This window comes from Marmota marmota, unplaced genomic scaffold, assembly GCF_001458135.2.
Source record: "Marmota marmota marmota unplaced genomic scaffold, marMar, whole genome shotgun sequence".
NCBI classification, from domain to species: domain Eukaryota; kingdom Metazoa; phylum Chordata; class Mammalia; order Rodentia; family Sciuridae; genus Marmota; species Marmota marmota.
In genome coordinates, this window is record NW_025999900.1 from 27,630,850 (window position 1) to 27,646,565 (window position 15,716).

A 15,716-nucleotide genomic window follows, 5' to 3' on the forward strand; every position below is an offset into this window, starting at 1 on the left:
AAATCTCCTTTCTATGTTATTTTATGAATTAAAAAAGGGAACTTGGGGGGTTGAGGATGTAGCTCAGTCAGTAGAATGCTTGCCTCACATGCATAAGGTCTTTGGTTCAATCCCCAACACCGCAAAAAAAAAAGGGGGGGGGATTTGGGGTTCATTTCTCCTCTGCCCCTGTTCTATATTTCCTAATTCTATAATTAGTAAAATTCATAAACAACAAATATTTTGTAAATAGTGTTTAATTTCCCCCCAAAGCAGGCATTAGAGCTAGTATCACAATTAGCCTAAAATTGAATTCTTCCATAATTCTCCTTAGAAATACTATCAGTACTATTTTCTTCCCATAAGTTCTTAAGCTAGTGGTAATTAACTGTGATGAAATATACAGACTATGTTTGAGGAATTAATGACTCTGCTGATGTGGTTTTGCTGTTGTGGTTCTATTCATTTCGCTTTTCATGTCCTAAATTAAGTCAGGTGGTTTCAAGTAAAGAACTCATAGAAATGGAAACTGATGTTGTTTATGTTGTTTTGTATAACCACAGCACACACATATAGAAATGCAGAAGCAGATGGTGTTGCTGAGGAGTCTTTAAGCATACGGTTTCTAAGATCTAGAATGTTCTCTCCCCTACATTCCTAAGCTATTCAGTTCAGATATCATCTTCTATAACAACTGTAAACATTAAGGGTAATTACTTTGAATTATTTATTTTGCTTTCCCCAATCTCAAACACTGTCTGGAATGCAATAACTACTCAATAAATTCTTCTTGAATTGCACTGCTCAGATATTCACCCTAACCCACTGGGCTTGTGGGGTCCTTTGCTATGACTTACACAATATTAACATAATTATCACTTATTTAATACTTATCATGTACCATGCCACATGCTAAGTCTTTACCTATAATATTTCATTTAATTCCCACAAGAATACTTGAAAGAAATGTGTTATTGCTGTTGAAGAAACTGAGATTAAGAGTTTGGATTTTATCTAGGGTTTTGCTTTCTATTCTATACTGCCTTGTTCAATCAATATAATACCGACAAGAAGTGCATCAATATTTTTAGTGTACATTATTTCTGCCTCAACTTCTTTGTTAATAGATAATAGAAACTAGGACAAGTTCTTAAATAGCTCTAAAAGAGATAACCCTTAAGGGAGTTTGATGAAAACCTATTGTGATTCACTTAACCTCTCTGTATCTCAATTTGCTGATCTTCAAAATTAGTAGGTTTGAACCAAATAATACTTCAAGTTGCTTCTGGATCTGTGTTTTAACCCAAAGGGCATGAAAACCTGGTAAGAAATTCCTTTTAAAATGCAGCTGCAAGTTTGAAAACTCATCCTTAACCTGCAAAGAAGATCAGTTCATAGGTTGAAGGTTACAGCCACAAATGAATTGAGAAGTAAAATTTAATCCTATTTCTAATAAGGGAACAGATGAGCAGTGAAAGCTTTAAAATTCTGAGTCTAACATAGACTAGGAAATGGTTTTGATTCCCAAGCTCTTCTCCACTGAACCTGTGTAGTGGTTTTTATGTATTTCTCTGGTGGCAGTGAAGAAATGAAGAGAAAAGCAAGCAGAAAAGAAATCAGGACACTGAGGTCAGCACAGAGATAGATCAAAAAAAAAATTCAGAGTTGAATTAGAGAGAAGAAAATAGGAAATGTAGGACTGAGTCAGTAATTCATAAAGGTGTGATCTTTGTTGTAGTATTTCTTGTAATGAGTTTATCTCCTAGGATGTGATAACCAACTCCATTTTTTTTTTTTTGCTTTTTTTTTTTTGTGCACCCTTCTCAACAATTGTTCAAATGCAGATCACTCAGCCTGTCTGCCTTCATCCTTCCAAACTAAACAATATAAATCTTTGCCTGTTTTGATATAAATGGATTCCATTTTAATGTGAGACTCAATGTTTAAATTTTTCTTTCTAACCACTTTTCTCCAGCAAGATTAGGTAGCTCATCTCCAGATTCTATTTTTGTTCATGCCTGATATTTACCGCATTTCTATGTATCCAACATCATTTATCCATATGCTAATCAAAATCCTAAAATTGAGGCAGAGCAGGTTCCTGGTGGGATGACCTAATACAAGAAAATAATTTTAACCAGTGTTTTAATACCTGAAATCAGTTATTAGACTTTTAAAAATGATCTTGCTTATGAAATTTTAAAAATTCTCCTTTGAAATGGAGAAGAAACAATTTGAAGAGAAGTAAACACTTCTCTGCCTCCACCTCTACAGCAGTGTGTTCCACAGAAAAAGGAACCAGGAAGAGCAAAAAGACTCACTAAATATTTAAATAGTAAGTTTTAGGTTAGGAAGTTGCAACAGCAAAAGGAAAAGCAGATAACTTGAAGGCCAAGTGTCACCGATTTTTGTCTCTGTCCTTAGAAGATTGCTGATGTAGAGTCACTGTGGCTTGCTCAAGACTCTCTGGAACGAAGACACCGCTCTAAGGTAAGATTCCCTGGACTATCGCCTAGTCCTATCACCTGAATGGACCCTCCAGGATCAGTTTTCTCAGGTTCTGTGGCCCATTCCCACAAAAGCAGCTCAGTGTCCCCAAATGGAAGTAGTGTCTTCCTTAGAGCTGTTTGTGCCAATAAGTGCCATTACATCAACCTTAAGATAACTCCAAATCTGAGAGCTCTACCTGAAGAGACGAACATTGGGATTTTTCAAAACTCTCTGAGGGTACAGGTGCTCTAGTGAGGAAAGAAGTATATCCTGGGGTGTGGCTAAACGGTAGAGCATGAAGCTCTGGGTTCAATCCTCAGCACCACATAAAAATTAATAAAATAAAGGGGCTGGGGTTGTGGCTCAATGGTAGAGTGCTTGCCTAGCGTGTGTGAGACACTGGGTTCAATTCTCAGCACCACATACAAATAATTAAAATAAAGATCCATCAACAACTAAAAAAATATTTAAAAAATAAATACATAAAAATAAATTAAAGGGCTGGGGATGTGGCTCAAGCGGTAGCGTGCTCGCCTGGCACGCGTGCGGCCCAGGTTCGATCCTCAGCACCACATACAAAGATGTTGTGTCCGCCGAAAACTAAAAAATAAATATTAAAAATTAAAAAAAAAAAAAGAAGTATATCCTGTAGTATTAAAAGAGCAAAATGAAGCTGTTACTGGCTTTAATATAATAAGCTGAGCAAAATAATAGATTAGAAAATTATTGAGCACTTACTGTGTGCCATGAAGGGAGCTCAGTAATTTTAAAACATTTTCTTATTTAGCCCTCATAAAAATTCATAGGGAATGCGGAGCATAGTGGCTCATGCCTATAACCCCAGCAACTTGGGAGGCTGAGGTAGGAGAATCACAAGGCCAGCCTCAGCCACTTAGGCCCTAAGCAGTTCAACAAGACCCTGACTCAAAATAAAAAATTGAAAGGATAGGGAATGTGGCTCAGTGGTAAAGTACCCCTTGGATTCAATCCTTAGTATGATAAAACAAACAAACAAACAAACAAAAACACCCCAGCTTAAAGAGTTACTTAAGAGTCTGTAGTCACAGAGCTAAAATGTAGTAGGGATAAGATCCAAACCCAGGACTATGAAACACCGGAGCCTGAACTCTGCCCCATTTATTTATGTTTAAGTACTTTAAAACCTTCTTAAAAAATATTTAAGAATGAAGGGGATTGGGGTTGTGGCTCAGCAGCAGAACACTCGCCTAACACATAGGAGGCGCTGGGTTCGATCCTCAGCACCACATAAAAGTAAACAAATAAAATGAAGATTAAAAAAAAATGAAAAATTCTCCTGATTGTGTACAATAAATCAAAGTTCCTAGGAAATTTTATATAATATTCAGAATCATTTTGATATTATTCAAGTTCTACAGTATTTTCAGATGCCTTTTAAGAGCTCAGCCACACAATTAAAAATTTTCCTAAAATTCAGTTTTCCACAATCACATATGAAGAGATCCCCCTACACACACACACAAAGCACAAACACATAAACACCATAACATACACCATTCCAAACATAGCCTGCAGACATATATACACAGATCATACAAATATACTACAGATACACATACACAGACCCCACACCAAACAGACATATACAGAAACCATAAACCTATCTGCATGCGCACAAACACACTAGGTATACAGAAAGAACAAAGGCATACCTAGCTTCTCTCTCTCTCTCTCTCTCTCCCTCTCTCTCTCTCTCTCTCTCTCTCTCTCTCTCTCCCTCTCCCCTGGGAAATTCTCCAGGTGATTATGTTTCTCCCTGGCTACTCAAGCCCCAATATCTATCCAATTTCCATTGCATGCTTCCTCTCAGTCACATCTCACCTCCTACTGCTATCTTTTTTCTCTCCATCTCACTCCATTTCCAAATAGGGAACACAAACTCTTTTCTTTTGATTCTCCACAACCACCAACACAAGACAATTGTGGCTTAATGGGGGAAAGGGACGTTATATTATATCAAAACATAGCAAATAGACAAAAATTGGGCATTAGACCTTATTATTTTTACACCCCCTCTGTCTTTTCTGCTTCTCAAAATATCTCATTGACTTCTCTTCAGGCATCTTAACCTCCTGCTGGCTTCTTCCTGTGCCTCCTCTCTTAAGACTACCCCCACTCCCCTGCCCTCTCCTCTAGGTCTCAGGACCTTAACATGACCTTTTTCTTGAATTTTCACTCTCCATTGCTATCCATTCCATAACCTTTAGACTTTGAGTTTTATTCACAAAGCAGACAACTAAGGGATTTTACTGAAGAGAGGAACTTTTTTCTATTTTAAAGGAAAATTTCACAAGTCCCTTAGAAGGCAGCATTGACTTAAGTCAGTTGTGGTTTTTATATAACAATTATTTTATTTCTTTTCCCTTTATAATCTTAAAATGTTTTTGCTTAGTGAAAAAAAAATGCATCATTAGTCATTTCCATTGCTTTACCCAATTCATCAAAAACCAATTTTTGATATGACTCTTTTATAATAGCTATTTCCAAAACATTTTGGGGTTGATAGTTTTGATACTACAGGAACTGTTATTCAAGAAATTTGATGCTTTAGATACTTTGATATTTAGGTACTCTTGATTCATGGAGCATTGTCAATTGCCAATTTTCACAGACAATATAAAACAATGGTACAGTTCCCCATCTGTCACAACAAAGGCGTGGTGGAAAATGTGGGTGATAAAAGATCTTTAGCCATTTTAAAACTCACTTTCTCCCCTGCTTAAAAATTTGCCTCACAGGCTTGTGAAAAAAAAGAAATGATTTTTTTATGGAATAACACAGATACTAGATAAATGTGAGTTTCTGGACTTTTTTCCTCCTCCTCTCCTCAAGTGAAAATAACTACTCCTTGTATCCTATAACATACTTACCTCTTTGGTTGAAGATTCCACATTCTCGTAGTACTCTGCAGCTCTCATATGAAGATTACTGTTATATGCCAAGTATCAGAATACTAGATAATATTATTTACTAAATATAGATAGCTTATAAGGGAAATCTAATTAGGCAACCCCTAATTTGCAACAGTTGCTATTATTTTTGTTACTCAAGTTTATTTCATTAGCAACATTTGTCCCTGTCCCAACCAAGTCTTAGTCAAGTAAAAATGACTCTGAATTGCCTTACTCAAGAAGTTGTGCCCATCAGGAAAGGTCAGAATTCCAGTTAACATCTAAATAGAAGATTTTTTTAGCCTAAATTGATTACTTAACAATTGTCCAAAAATCCCAATATTTTTTTCTCTTTCACATTTATTTCATCTGTAATACTTCTGTTTTTTATGCTCAGATTAATCTGATCTTAATTCTACATACAATATAAAAGTGTACACCTTAGAAAAACGTTTTGTCTGTATTATTATAGAAATAATATGTTTGCCATTGTTAAAATATTGTCATTTGGACTATTACTATGCAAAAATCACTACTTTAATCTCTACATTTAATATTTTATTTTGCTTTGTTTTTCTCCATAGGTAAATATGAAGTTGATCAACTCTACTGATGACCTGATCAATACTTCTACTTTAGTAAGAAATAGCACTCACTTTTCAGCTTCTGCCTCAGACATGATTATTGCCCTTTCTTTGTTCATGTCATTTATAGTCGGTACCATCACCAACGGCCTCTATCTATGGGTGCTAAAATTCAAGATGAAAAAGACAGTCAATACTCTCTTGTTTTTTCATCTCATTTTCTCATATTTTATTTCGATATTGACTCTGCCATTTTTGGGCATCTACTATCTTCAGGACCATTACTGGATCTTTGGAACAGCATTGTGTAAGGTCTTCAATAGCACTTTGTCTCTGGGGATGTTCGCCTCTGTTTTCTTCCTCTCTGCCATCAGTCTGGATCGTTATCTTCTCACTCTTCACCCAGTGTGGTCCCAGAAGCACCGAAACCCACGCTTGGCTTCCAACATTATCCTGGGAGTCTGGATATCTGCTACTGCCCTCAGCTCACCCTATTTGGTTTTCAGGGAGACACATCATGACCATAATGGAAAGGTGACCTGCAGAAATAACTATGCTGTGTCGGCTAACTGGGAAAGTGAAGAGATACAAACTTTAAGGCGACGGATTCATGCAACCTGTTTCATCAGCCGCTTCTTGCTGGGCTTCCTTCTACCTTTCTTCATTATCATCTTTTGTTACAAAAGAGTAGCCAGTAAGATGAAAGAGAGGAGCCTGTTTAAATCCAGAAAGCCCTTCAAAGTCATGATGACTGCTATTATCTCTTTCTTTGTGTGTTGGATGCCCTACCATATACACCAGGGCTTAACTCTCACTACGAACCAGTCACTCCTTTTAGACTTGAGTCTGGTAGTTACAGTGGTAACCAGTTCTTTCAACAGTGTCTTTTCTCCCACACTCTACCTATTTATTGGGGAGAATTTCAAAAAGGTTTTCAAGAAGTCCATTTTTGCTCTGTTTGAGTCAGCATTCAGTGATGATTCTTCTGCAGGAAAGACGCAAAACCTAAATTCGCAAGTTGAAATTTAAATTCTAGATACTTAAACATGGACTCTGTGACTTATACCACTAGAGCTATACCCTCTGCCTTTATATACTACACTCCCTATATTAGAGAAACATTAGGTGACATTAGGTTGTATGATAGTTAGATCTATGAATATTAAAAGATCTCCAAGGAAACAGGAAATAGGTCATGTTGCAAATGTGAGTTGAAACGTTTTTAATTGTGGTAAAATATATGTAACATAAGATTTGCCATTTTCACCATCTCATTTGTATTAGTTATATTCACAATAATGTACAACCATCATCACTATTTCCAAAATTTTTCATCCCTCAAGAAAAACTCTGTACCCATTAATTAAGAGCTCTCCATTTCCTCAGCCCCAGTCCCTAATACCTGCCAGTCTGCTCTCTATGAATTTACCTATTCTAGATATTCTTTATAAGTAAAATCATATATTTATCCTTTTGTGTCTGACTTATTTCACTTAGCATAATGTTTTGGTTTTTTTAATTTTTTAGTTGTGGATGATACAACACCTTTATTTTATTTATTTACTTTTATGTAGTGCTGAGGATTGACCCAGTGCCTCACGTGTATGACACAAGTGCTCTACCACTGAGCTACAACCCAGCCTTAGCATAATGTTTTAAAGGTTCATTCATGTTACAACATGTATCCGAAATTTATGCCTTTCTATGTCTACTTGTATTCTATTGTATGATATACCACACTATCTAAATCCATTCATCTGTTGATGAACACTTGGGTTATTTCCACCTTTTGACTACTGTGAGTAATGTTGCTCTGAACAGCTACGTGCAAGAATCTGTTGGAGTCCTTGTTTTCAGTTATTGTAGGGAAGTACGTAAGAGTGGAATTACTGAGTCAAATGTTTATTCTGTTTTAATTTTTTGAGAAACCCTCAAACTTTTCAATGTGTACCTGTTACATTCCCACTAGCAATGTAAAAAACTTTCAGTTTCTCCATATCTTCACAAACACTTGTTATTTTCCTTTTTTAAATTACAGGTATTCCAGTAGATGAAACTGGCGACAATGTGATTCTTAATCTTTGACTGTCAAAAATAGGAATATTAATTTCTAAAGGCAAATAATATCCTGGATTTTAATTTTCTGTCATAGAACCCTATAGCAACAGACAGCATAGGTTTTTATACTTTAATGTTTTAATTATAAAGACATTTTAAGTGTCTCTTTTTAATACTCAGAGATTAGCTGTCTCCAAATTATGAGACTAAGACAATTATAATGTTTAAGAATCTGTCATAGGCTGAGGTTGTAATTCAGTGGTAGGCGAGCACTCTACCGCTGAGCCACAATCCGAGACCTCTTCCCTAGTTTTTAAGTTTTGCTTCAAGCCTTTTGCAAAATATTAAAGCACATAAGTTATATAGGGCCACATATTATTGTGGATCTATTCCTTTTTTTTTAGTTTAGTTGGTGTGTTAGCTTTCTTTCCCTATGAGAAAAATACCTGAGATAAACTTATAATGAGTCAGGTTCATTTTGGCTCATAGCTTCAGAAGTTTCAGTCAAATGTAGACCAATGGTAGAATAGAAGACACAGAGACAAACCTATATAAATACAGTTATCTCATTCTAGACAAAGGCGCTAAAAACATTCATTGAAGAAAAGATAGCTTCTTCAGCAAATGGTCCTGGGAAAACTGGAAAATGAAACTAACCCCTATCTCTCACCATGCACAAAACTCAAATGGATCAAGGACCTAGGAATTAGACCAGAGACCCTAAGCCTAATAGAAGAAAAAGTAGGCCCAAATCTGTATCACATCAGATTAGGCCCTGACTTCCTTAACAAGACTCCTAAAGCACAAGAAATAAAATCAAGAATCAATAAATGGGATGGATTCAAACTAAAAAGTGTCCTATCAACAAAAGAAACAATCAATGAGGTGAAGAGAGAGCTTACATTTTGGGAGCAATTTTTTGCCACACGCACATCAGATAGAGCACTAACCTCCAGGATATATAAAGAACTCAAAAAACTTGTACTAAGGACCTTAACAGACACTTATCAGAAGATATAAAATCAGTCAACAAATATATGAAAAAAATGTTCAGCATCTCTAGCAATTAGGGAAATGCAAATCAAAACTACTCTAAGATTTCATCTCTCATGTCAGTGAGAATGGCAGTTATCAAGAATACAAATAACAATAAGTGTTGGCGAGGATGTAAAGGAAAAGGCACACTCATTCTTTGATAGTGGGACTGCAAATTGGTGCAACCAATCTGGAAAGCACTATGAAGATTCCTTAGAAAGCTTGGAATGGAACCACCATTTGACCCAGCTATCCCACTCTCCAGTCTATAACCAAAGGACTTAAAAACAGCATACTATAGGGACACAGCCCCGTCAATGTTTATAGCTGCACAATTCATAACAGCTAAACTGTGGAACCAACCTAGATGCCCTTCAATAGATGATGAATGGATACAGAAACTGTGGTATATATACACAATGGAATATTACTCAGCATTAAAAGAGAATAAAATTATGGCATTTTCAGGTAAATGGATGGAGTTGGAGAATATCATGCTAAGCAAAGTAAGTCAATCCCAAAAAACCAAAAGCCAAATATTCTCTCTGATAAGTGGATACTGATCCATAATGGGGTGGCAGGGCATGGGGCGAATGAAGGAACTTTGGGCCAAGGGGATGGATGGAAGGAGAGGAGGCTTGGGGTAGGAAAGATGATGGAATAAGACAAACATCATTACCTTATGTACATGTATGACTGCACATGTGGTGCAACTCTATATGGTGTACAACCAGAGAAATTAAACACCTAATGATCTTATTAAAATGCTGGTTCTGGGGCTGGGGATGTGGCTCAAGCGGTAGCGCGCTCGCCTGGCATGCGTGCGGCCCGGGTTCGATCCTCAGCACCACATACAAACAAAGATGTTGTGTCCGCCGAGAATTAAAAAATAGATATTAAAAAATTCTCTCTCTCTCTCTCTCTCTCTCTCTCTCTCTCTCTCCCACTCTTTCTTTAAAAAAAAAATGCTGGTTCTGATTCAGTAAGTCTGGAGTAGGACTGAGATTCTGCAGTTTTAAGAGAGTCTCAAGGGATTTCATTGCTGCTAGTCTAGCTCAACAACAACAACAACAACAAAAGTATAATTGGAACATAGGCTTGAGACACAGGCTGTGAAAATGAGCTGAAATGGTCCATCAGGACTAGATCCTGAGAGTCTGTACTAAGGTGTTTGAACTTGATCCTGGACTTTATATTTGAGGGCATTAAGAAGCCACTGACTGGTCCTTAGGCAAAAAGTGATAAAATCAGATTGCATTTTAGAAAGATCACTGGCTGCCCTGATAGAGAGAGGTCAAAACTGAGGGTGAGGGGCCAATGGTAGAGCATGTGCTTAGCATGCACAAAGACCTGGTTTCCATTCCCCAGCACTGTAGAGTCCTGTAAATTCTGTGGGTTGAGAGATAGCAAAAAAGGGGGAAAGTTGAGGATGATTCCTGCATCAAGAGTGTTCTTTGTTGCAAACAGTGGATTTTATTTTGGCTCTTTTAACCCAAAAACTGATTAATTAGAAGATATTAATTTATAGAATTATTGGGATAGTCAAAGAAATACTTAAGACTAAGCTCCCAGGAATAATACTGTTTTAGCCAACTTTTTCATTACTATGACTACAAGACCTGACAAGAACAATGAAGAGGAGGAAAAGTTTATTTGGGGCTTATGGTTTCCAAGGTCTCAATCTATAGATAGCCAACTCTATAGCTATAGACTCAAGGTAAAGCAGGACATCATGGCGGAAGGCATAGCACAAGAAAGCCTCTCAGGACATGGCAATCAGGAAGCAGAGGGAGCTCTCCTCACCAGGGAATAGGAACCCCAAAGGCAGTGTCCCCCAGTGACTCACCTCCTCCAGCCACATCTAACCTGCCTACAATTACCACTTGACTAGTCTCCATAAGTGGATTAATCTACTGATTAAGTTACAACTCTCATAATAAAATCATTTTACCTCTGAACATCCTCTCATTGTCTTACACATGAGCTTTTGGGGGACATCACATTATCCAAACTATAACAAATAACTAAACATGCCACAGAATTGTTCAGATTAGAAATATGTCACTGGTATTTTCTATTTCAATAAAAATGTCAACTGCTGCTATTGCTACTACTGAGTCCTGCAACTGGTTTTACTGCAACTGCAACTTCTACCAATATCATTTCTGTATCAGGTCTCAAGTGCCCCCATCCCTGAAAACTCTGCCAATAAGAGTCTTATGCAGAGCTTGTTTATTCACATTGCTCACATCCAAATTTAGTTTTGCATGGTAATATTTTATTCACATGCCAGTATCCCAGCTGCAAAATAGACTGGAATTTGAGTTCTGATTCTACATGGGTGAGAAGGGATCACTCGTAATATGGGAAATTCCCCAAATATAAAAGATGTTCAGATGATGAATCACATATGAAAAATGTGTACATTCTGTCTTGGAGGACAGATAGCAGTGGCATTTTCAGAAATAAGGGATAAGAAAGGAAAGATAAAGTAAGAGAAAGGAAGGAAGGAAGGAAGGAAGGAGAAAAGTGGGTAAAGGTAAATCTTAGACATATGAATTTTCAGGTGCTTGAGGGATATATATCCAGGTGGTCTATCCAATAGGTATTTGGTTATAAGGATTGTGTTCATCAGTTTTTCATCACTATAACAAAAGATCTAAGCTAATCAATTTTAAAAAATAAAAGAAAGTTTTGGGATTTCCATTCATGGTTGTTCCTGTTGTTTTTGAGCCTGTGGCAAGGTAGCACATCATTGCAGGAGCACATGGCAGAGGAAGCTGCTCACCTCATAGCATCCAGGAAGCAAAAAAAGAAACAAGAAGAAGCCTGGATCCCAGTAGCCTCTTTGAGGACATGTCTCCAATGACCAGACTTCGTCCCACTAGGCTTGAACTTTCAAAGGTTCCACCACCTCCCAATAGCACCATGAGAGGGGGGACCAAAACTTTAACCCATGGGCTCTTAGGGGACATTTATCCAAACCATAGTAGGATCTAAAGTTCAAAAAATAAATTTGTGCCCTACAAACCTGCAGATCCCTTGCTTCATTGAAATTGCTCCGTTGTCATTTCTCCAAGAGGCTCTATTGAAAATTGCACTTTCACTTTGCTTTTTATCTCTCATAGTATTAGTACTAATATTATATTAAATATTTGCTCATTTGTGCATTATCTGTCTTTCTCTGTCTAATCAGCTTTTTTTTTTAATATTTATTTATTAGTTTTCGGCAGACACAACATCTTTGTTGGTATGTGGTGCTGAGGATCGAACCCGGGCCGCACGCATGCCAGGCGAGCGCGCTACCGCTTGAGCCACATCCCCAGCCCTCTAATCAGCTTTATGTGCATACATATGTGGTACTGTTTATGACAGTATATACATGTCCTAGAACCACATTTAGCACATTGTAGATGCCCAATAACTATGTATTGAAGGAAGAATGAATTAATGGTAACTAAAACCTCAGGAATTAAGAGATAGCCTCCAGTCAGTGGGCACAGTGAACAACCAAGGTGCAAACTGGGAAACTAACATTCAGAAGCAGTCAGGTAAGCGGATCCCGCGAAGGAAACTTCAGAAGGAGTATGGATATGCAGATGGGTTAAGGAAGATGCCTGAAACACATCCTTTGAATTTAACCTAAAAAACTTTTCAGCATCATTACTTCAGAAAGAAGCAAAATTGCATCCTGCGGAGGAGTGACTGGGAGGTGAGACTCCAGATGCTCTGAGAGCAGCAACTCTTTTAAATTTAGGGAATTAAAGAATAATTCCCCCTTCTCCTTCTTCCCACAGAAAGTAACTCACACATTCTACCAATTAGAGATTACTTTGTGTTAAAGGACTGCTATTAAAATGCAAATATACCTTTTAAGAAGGGTAAGCTTCATTCACAGGATAATGGGAATTACTTCAATCAGCTTCACACCCAGCAGAGATAAACAACAGATAAACGCAGAACTTAGGATATTAGACTTTTGACTGTGGCCCAGTGGAAGGAAACAATTGGAGTTGGAGGTCAAGCCCTACAGGGAATTTTAGAGACCCTGAAGGCAGCATAACACAAGTACAGAGAAGTGCTATGAAAGAAAAAGTAGGCAGAAGTGAGTTCTGAAGAGAAAGTCAACTCTTTTTTTTTTTAAGAAGCAAAGTGTTAGTATTTATTTTTTTAAACAAAGAAAAAGACCATCTCTCAGAAAAATGGGTGAAAGACATGAATAAGCAATTCATAGCCAAATTACAAATGGCCCCCAAACAAATGAACTTCATTAAAAATCAGGGAAATGCAGACCAATCCAGGGGTCAAGGCCCTCAGGGAGACCCTGATGGGATGGATGCACAGGAGAGACTGTGGCTGTCACCTTTCTGAATGAGATTCTGCTTGTGATGTACAAGATGAGGTTCCTTCTCCTCCTAGACAGGCCCTGCCCCTGCCCCAGGAGTGGGCGTGGGCTCTGGCTCCCTCTTTCCTTTGGGAATCTTTTTCCTTTTCCTTCCTCATTGCTGGCAGTCTGGGAGCTGAAGCAGGAGCCTCAGGAATTCCACAGATCTTGGACTGGAAAGAAAGTCAACTCTTGATTAAGAAAAAAATTTGCCCAGTGGTGCTATGACCCTGAAAATTCATTTTCTGCCAAACTGGGGTAACAAGTCCTTCCTTCCCTCCAGTCAGGGGCAGTCACCTCTGCTTAGTTTAGTTCAGAGCTTTCCCAGAGTTGGCTCCCCTTCTGAGTGCTGTCCTTCTCTTCTTGGAAGGCGGAAGGGAAGGAAAGAATACAGTGATGTGGAGAAAAATGGGGTTTTTTGTTGTTGTTGTTGTTTGTTTGTTTGTTTGTTTTTGGTAGTGGGGATTGAACCCAAGGTTTGCTTAACCATTAGTGATTAAGCCACATACCCAGCCCTTTTTTGTTTTTTTATTTTGAGACAGGGTCTCACTAGGTTGCTTACAGCCACGCTAAGTTGCTGAGGCTGGCTTTAACCTTGGGATCCTCCTGCCTCAGCCTCCCTTGCTGCTGGGATTACAGGCCTACGCTACAGTGCCCCACTGAGAAATGAGTTTTCCTAATGCTTCCATTGTTTTCTGTCTTTCACTGAGCTTCTTGAGAAAAAGAACAGCATCTTATTCCTCACTTACCTCCATGATGGTCTGGCATGATGACTGAATGTTTATTAACAGTTGGATGAATACAAGAATGCAGTTATTAGTTAATTCTGGAGTTGGACTTTTCCATTTGTGGGTTCTTTAGAATGACCTGACTCAAACACATTGAGGACCTACAATATTTCTTTTGCTTCCCTTGCCGAAAGGAGCAATCAGGGAGCTACCATCTGATGATAATGCTCTCCTTTTTCCCTCTCCAGCAAATACAATTAAAGATTTTGGTGTATTTAAGCAATTCATTATCGAAATCTCTATTATTCATTTATGCTCATTTGGAGTAAGTTTTAGTTATAAGTCTTACTTAGTTATAAGACTCACAGACAATTTTTAAAAGTTCATTTTTATTTCTTCTGTACCATATCGAATCTGATTCTAAGTCCTTTCACCAACAATCTAGAAGATTCCAGGAGAGCCTTAAGAAATAGGTTCTTAGAGGTCTCCTTCAGGACTTCGTTCAAGTCTGCATGATCCCATGCAGGAATGCAGGCAGTAGTCTACCCCTTCCTGCAGTTCCCCATTAGGCTTATAGGGACATTTTCACCAAGGCTAGAAGCCCAGAAGACATTCTCCTGTGATGTCTTGCCATGTCCTCAGCGGCTGGAAAATAAAAAAGAGTTGTCAGGAAAGGAAGGTCAATGACCTTGAGTCATTTTCCACTGATAACTCACTAAGTCAAACTTCACTTCTCTAAACTCTTGGGAAAATGAAAGATTTCTATGAGAAACATTGACTGTGGCTATCTCTGCCTTCCCAGCTTTCATCTCCCAACAAAAACAAGTCTCAAGCATCTTCACCATAGCCTTTGAGACATCTTAAGTCAGTACGCCAGATATATTTTACTTGCTCTCCAAATCCACATTCAAGCATTTTCTACCTTATTCTCTATCCCAATAAGCTGGCCTCTGTGGATCACATCAATGGGTCCTCATGCCTTTGGCTTTTAGCTGAGTTTTACCAATAGGGAGCTCTGGCAGGAAATGAAAGAAGGGTGAAGAATAGAGCAGATATATATTTCCTAGATCCCTACTCAAAGCATCACCTGAAGTTGGCTATGCTTCTTGGTGAAGGTCAACTGATCTCAAGGGTCTGTACAAGTCTCTACCTCTGGACTCCAGACTACCTCCCTTCTCCCTTCAGATCAAGGGAATGGTAACATCTCAACTTCTACTATACCCTGGGTTATTAACCCTCTGTGGTTACTCTCTACCTACACCTTCAAAAATAAGCCCTTTGTAAATAAACTTTCTCAGGTTTCCTTATATGGAGTATGTCGTTTGATTGCTGATTATTATGGTTTAGATATTAGGTGTCCCCCAAAATGTCATGTGTGAAACAATTCAAGAAAGCTTAGAGGTGAAATGATTGGATCATGAGTTTAACCTAATCAATGTGTTAATCCCCTGATAGGGATTAATGGATGGTAACTGTGTACAGTCAGGATGTAACTAAAGGAGGTGGGTCTCTGAAAATGTGCCTTTGG

General features: G+C 38.0%; 1 protein-coding gene and 1 long non-coding RNA gene across 2 annotated transcripts in view; one reads left to right on the forward strand and one right to left on the reverse strand.

Moving 5' to 3' along the window:
- The first annotated feature begins 2,325 nt into the window (after nucleotides 1-2,325).
- Nucleotides 2,326-7,451, forward strand: Gpr33 (G protein-coupled receptor 33). The gene is made up of 2 exons (XM_015489136.2): nucleotides 2,326-2,469; nucleotides 5,984-7,451. Exon 2 carries the CDS (start codon nucleotides 5,990-5,992, stop codon nucleotides 7,010-7,012), a length of 1,023 nt encoding a protein of 340 aa, XP_015344622.1. The 5' UTR covers nucleotides 2,326-2,469; nucleotides 5,984-5,989; the 3' UTR covers nucleotides 7,013-7,451.
- Nucleotides 7,452-14,105: 6,654 nt separating this feature from the next.
- LOC125615256 overlaps nucleotides 14,106-15,716 on the reverse strand; it is a 36,797-nt gene continuing 35,186 nt past the window's right edge. The window contains exon 4 of the long non-coding RNA XR_007345824.1: nucleotides 14,106-14,833. This is a non-coding gene — a long non-coding RNA (uncharacterized LOC125615256). The remainder of the gene's footprint in view (nucleotides 14,834-15,716) is intronic.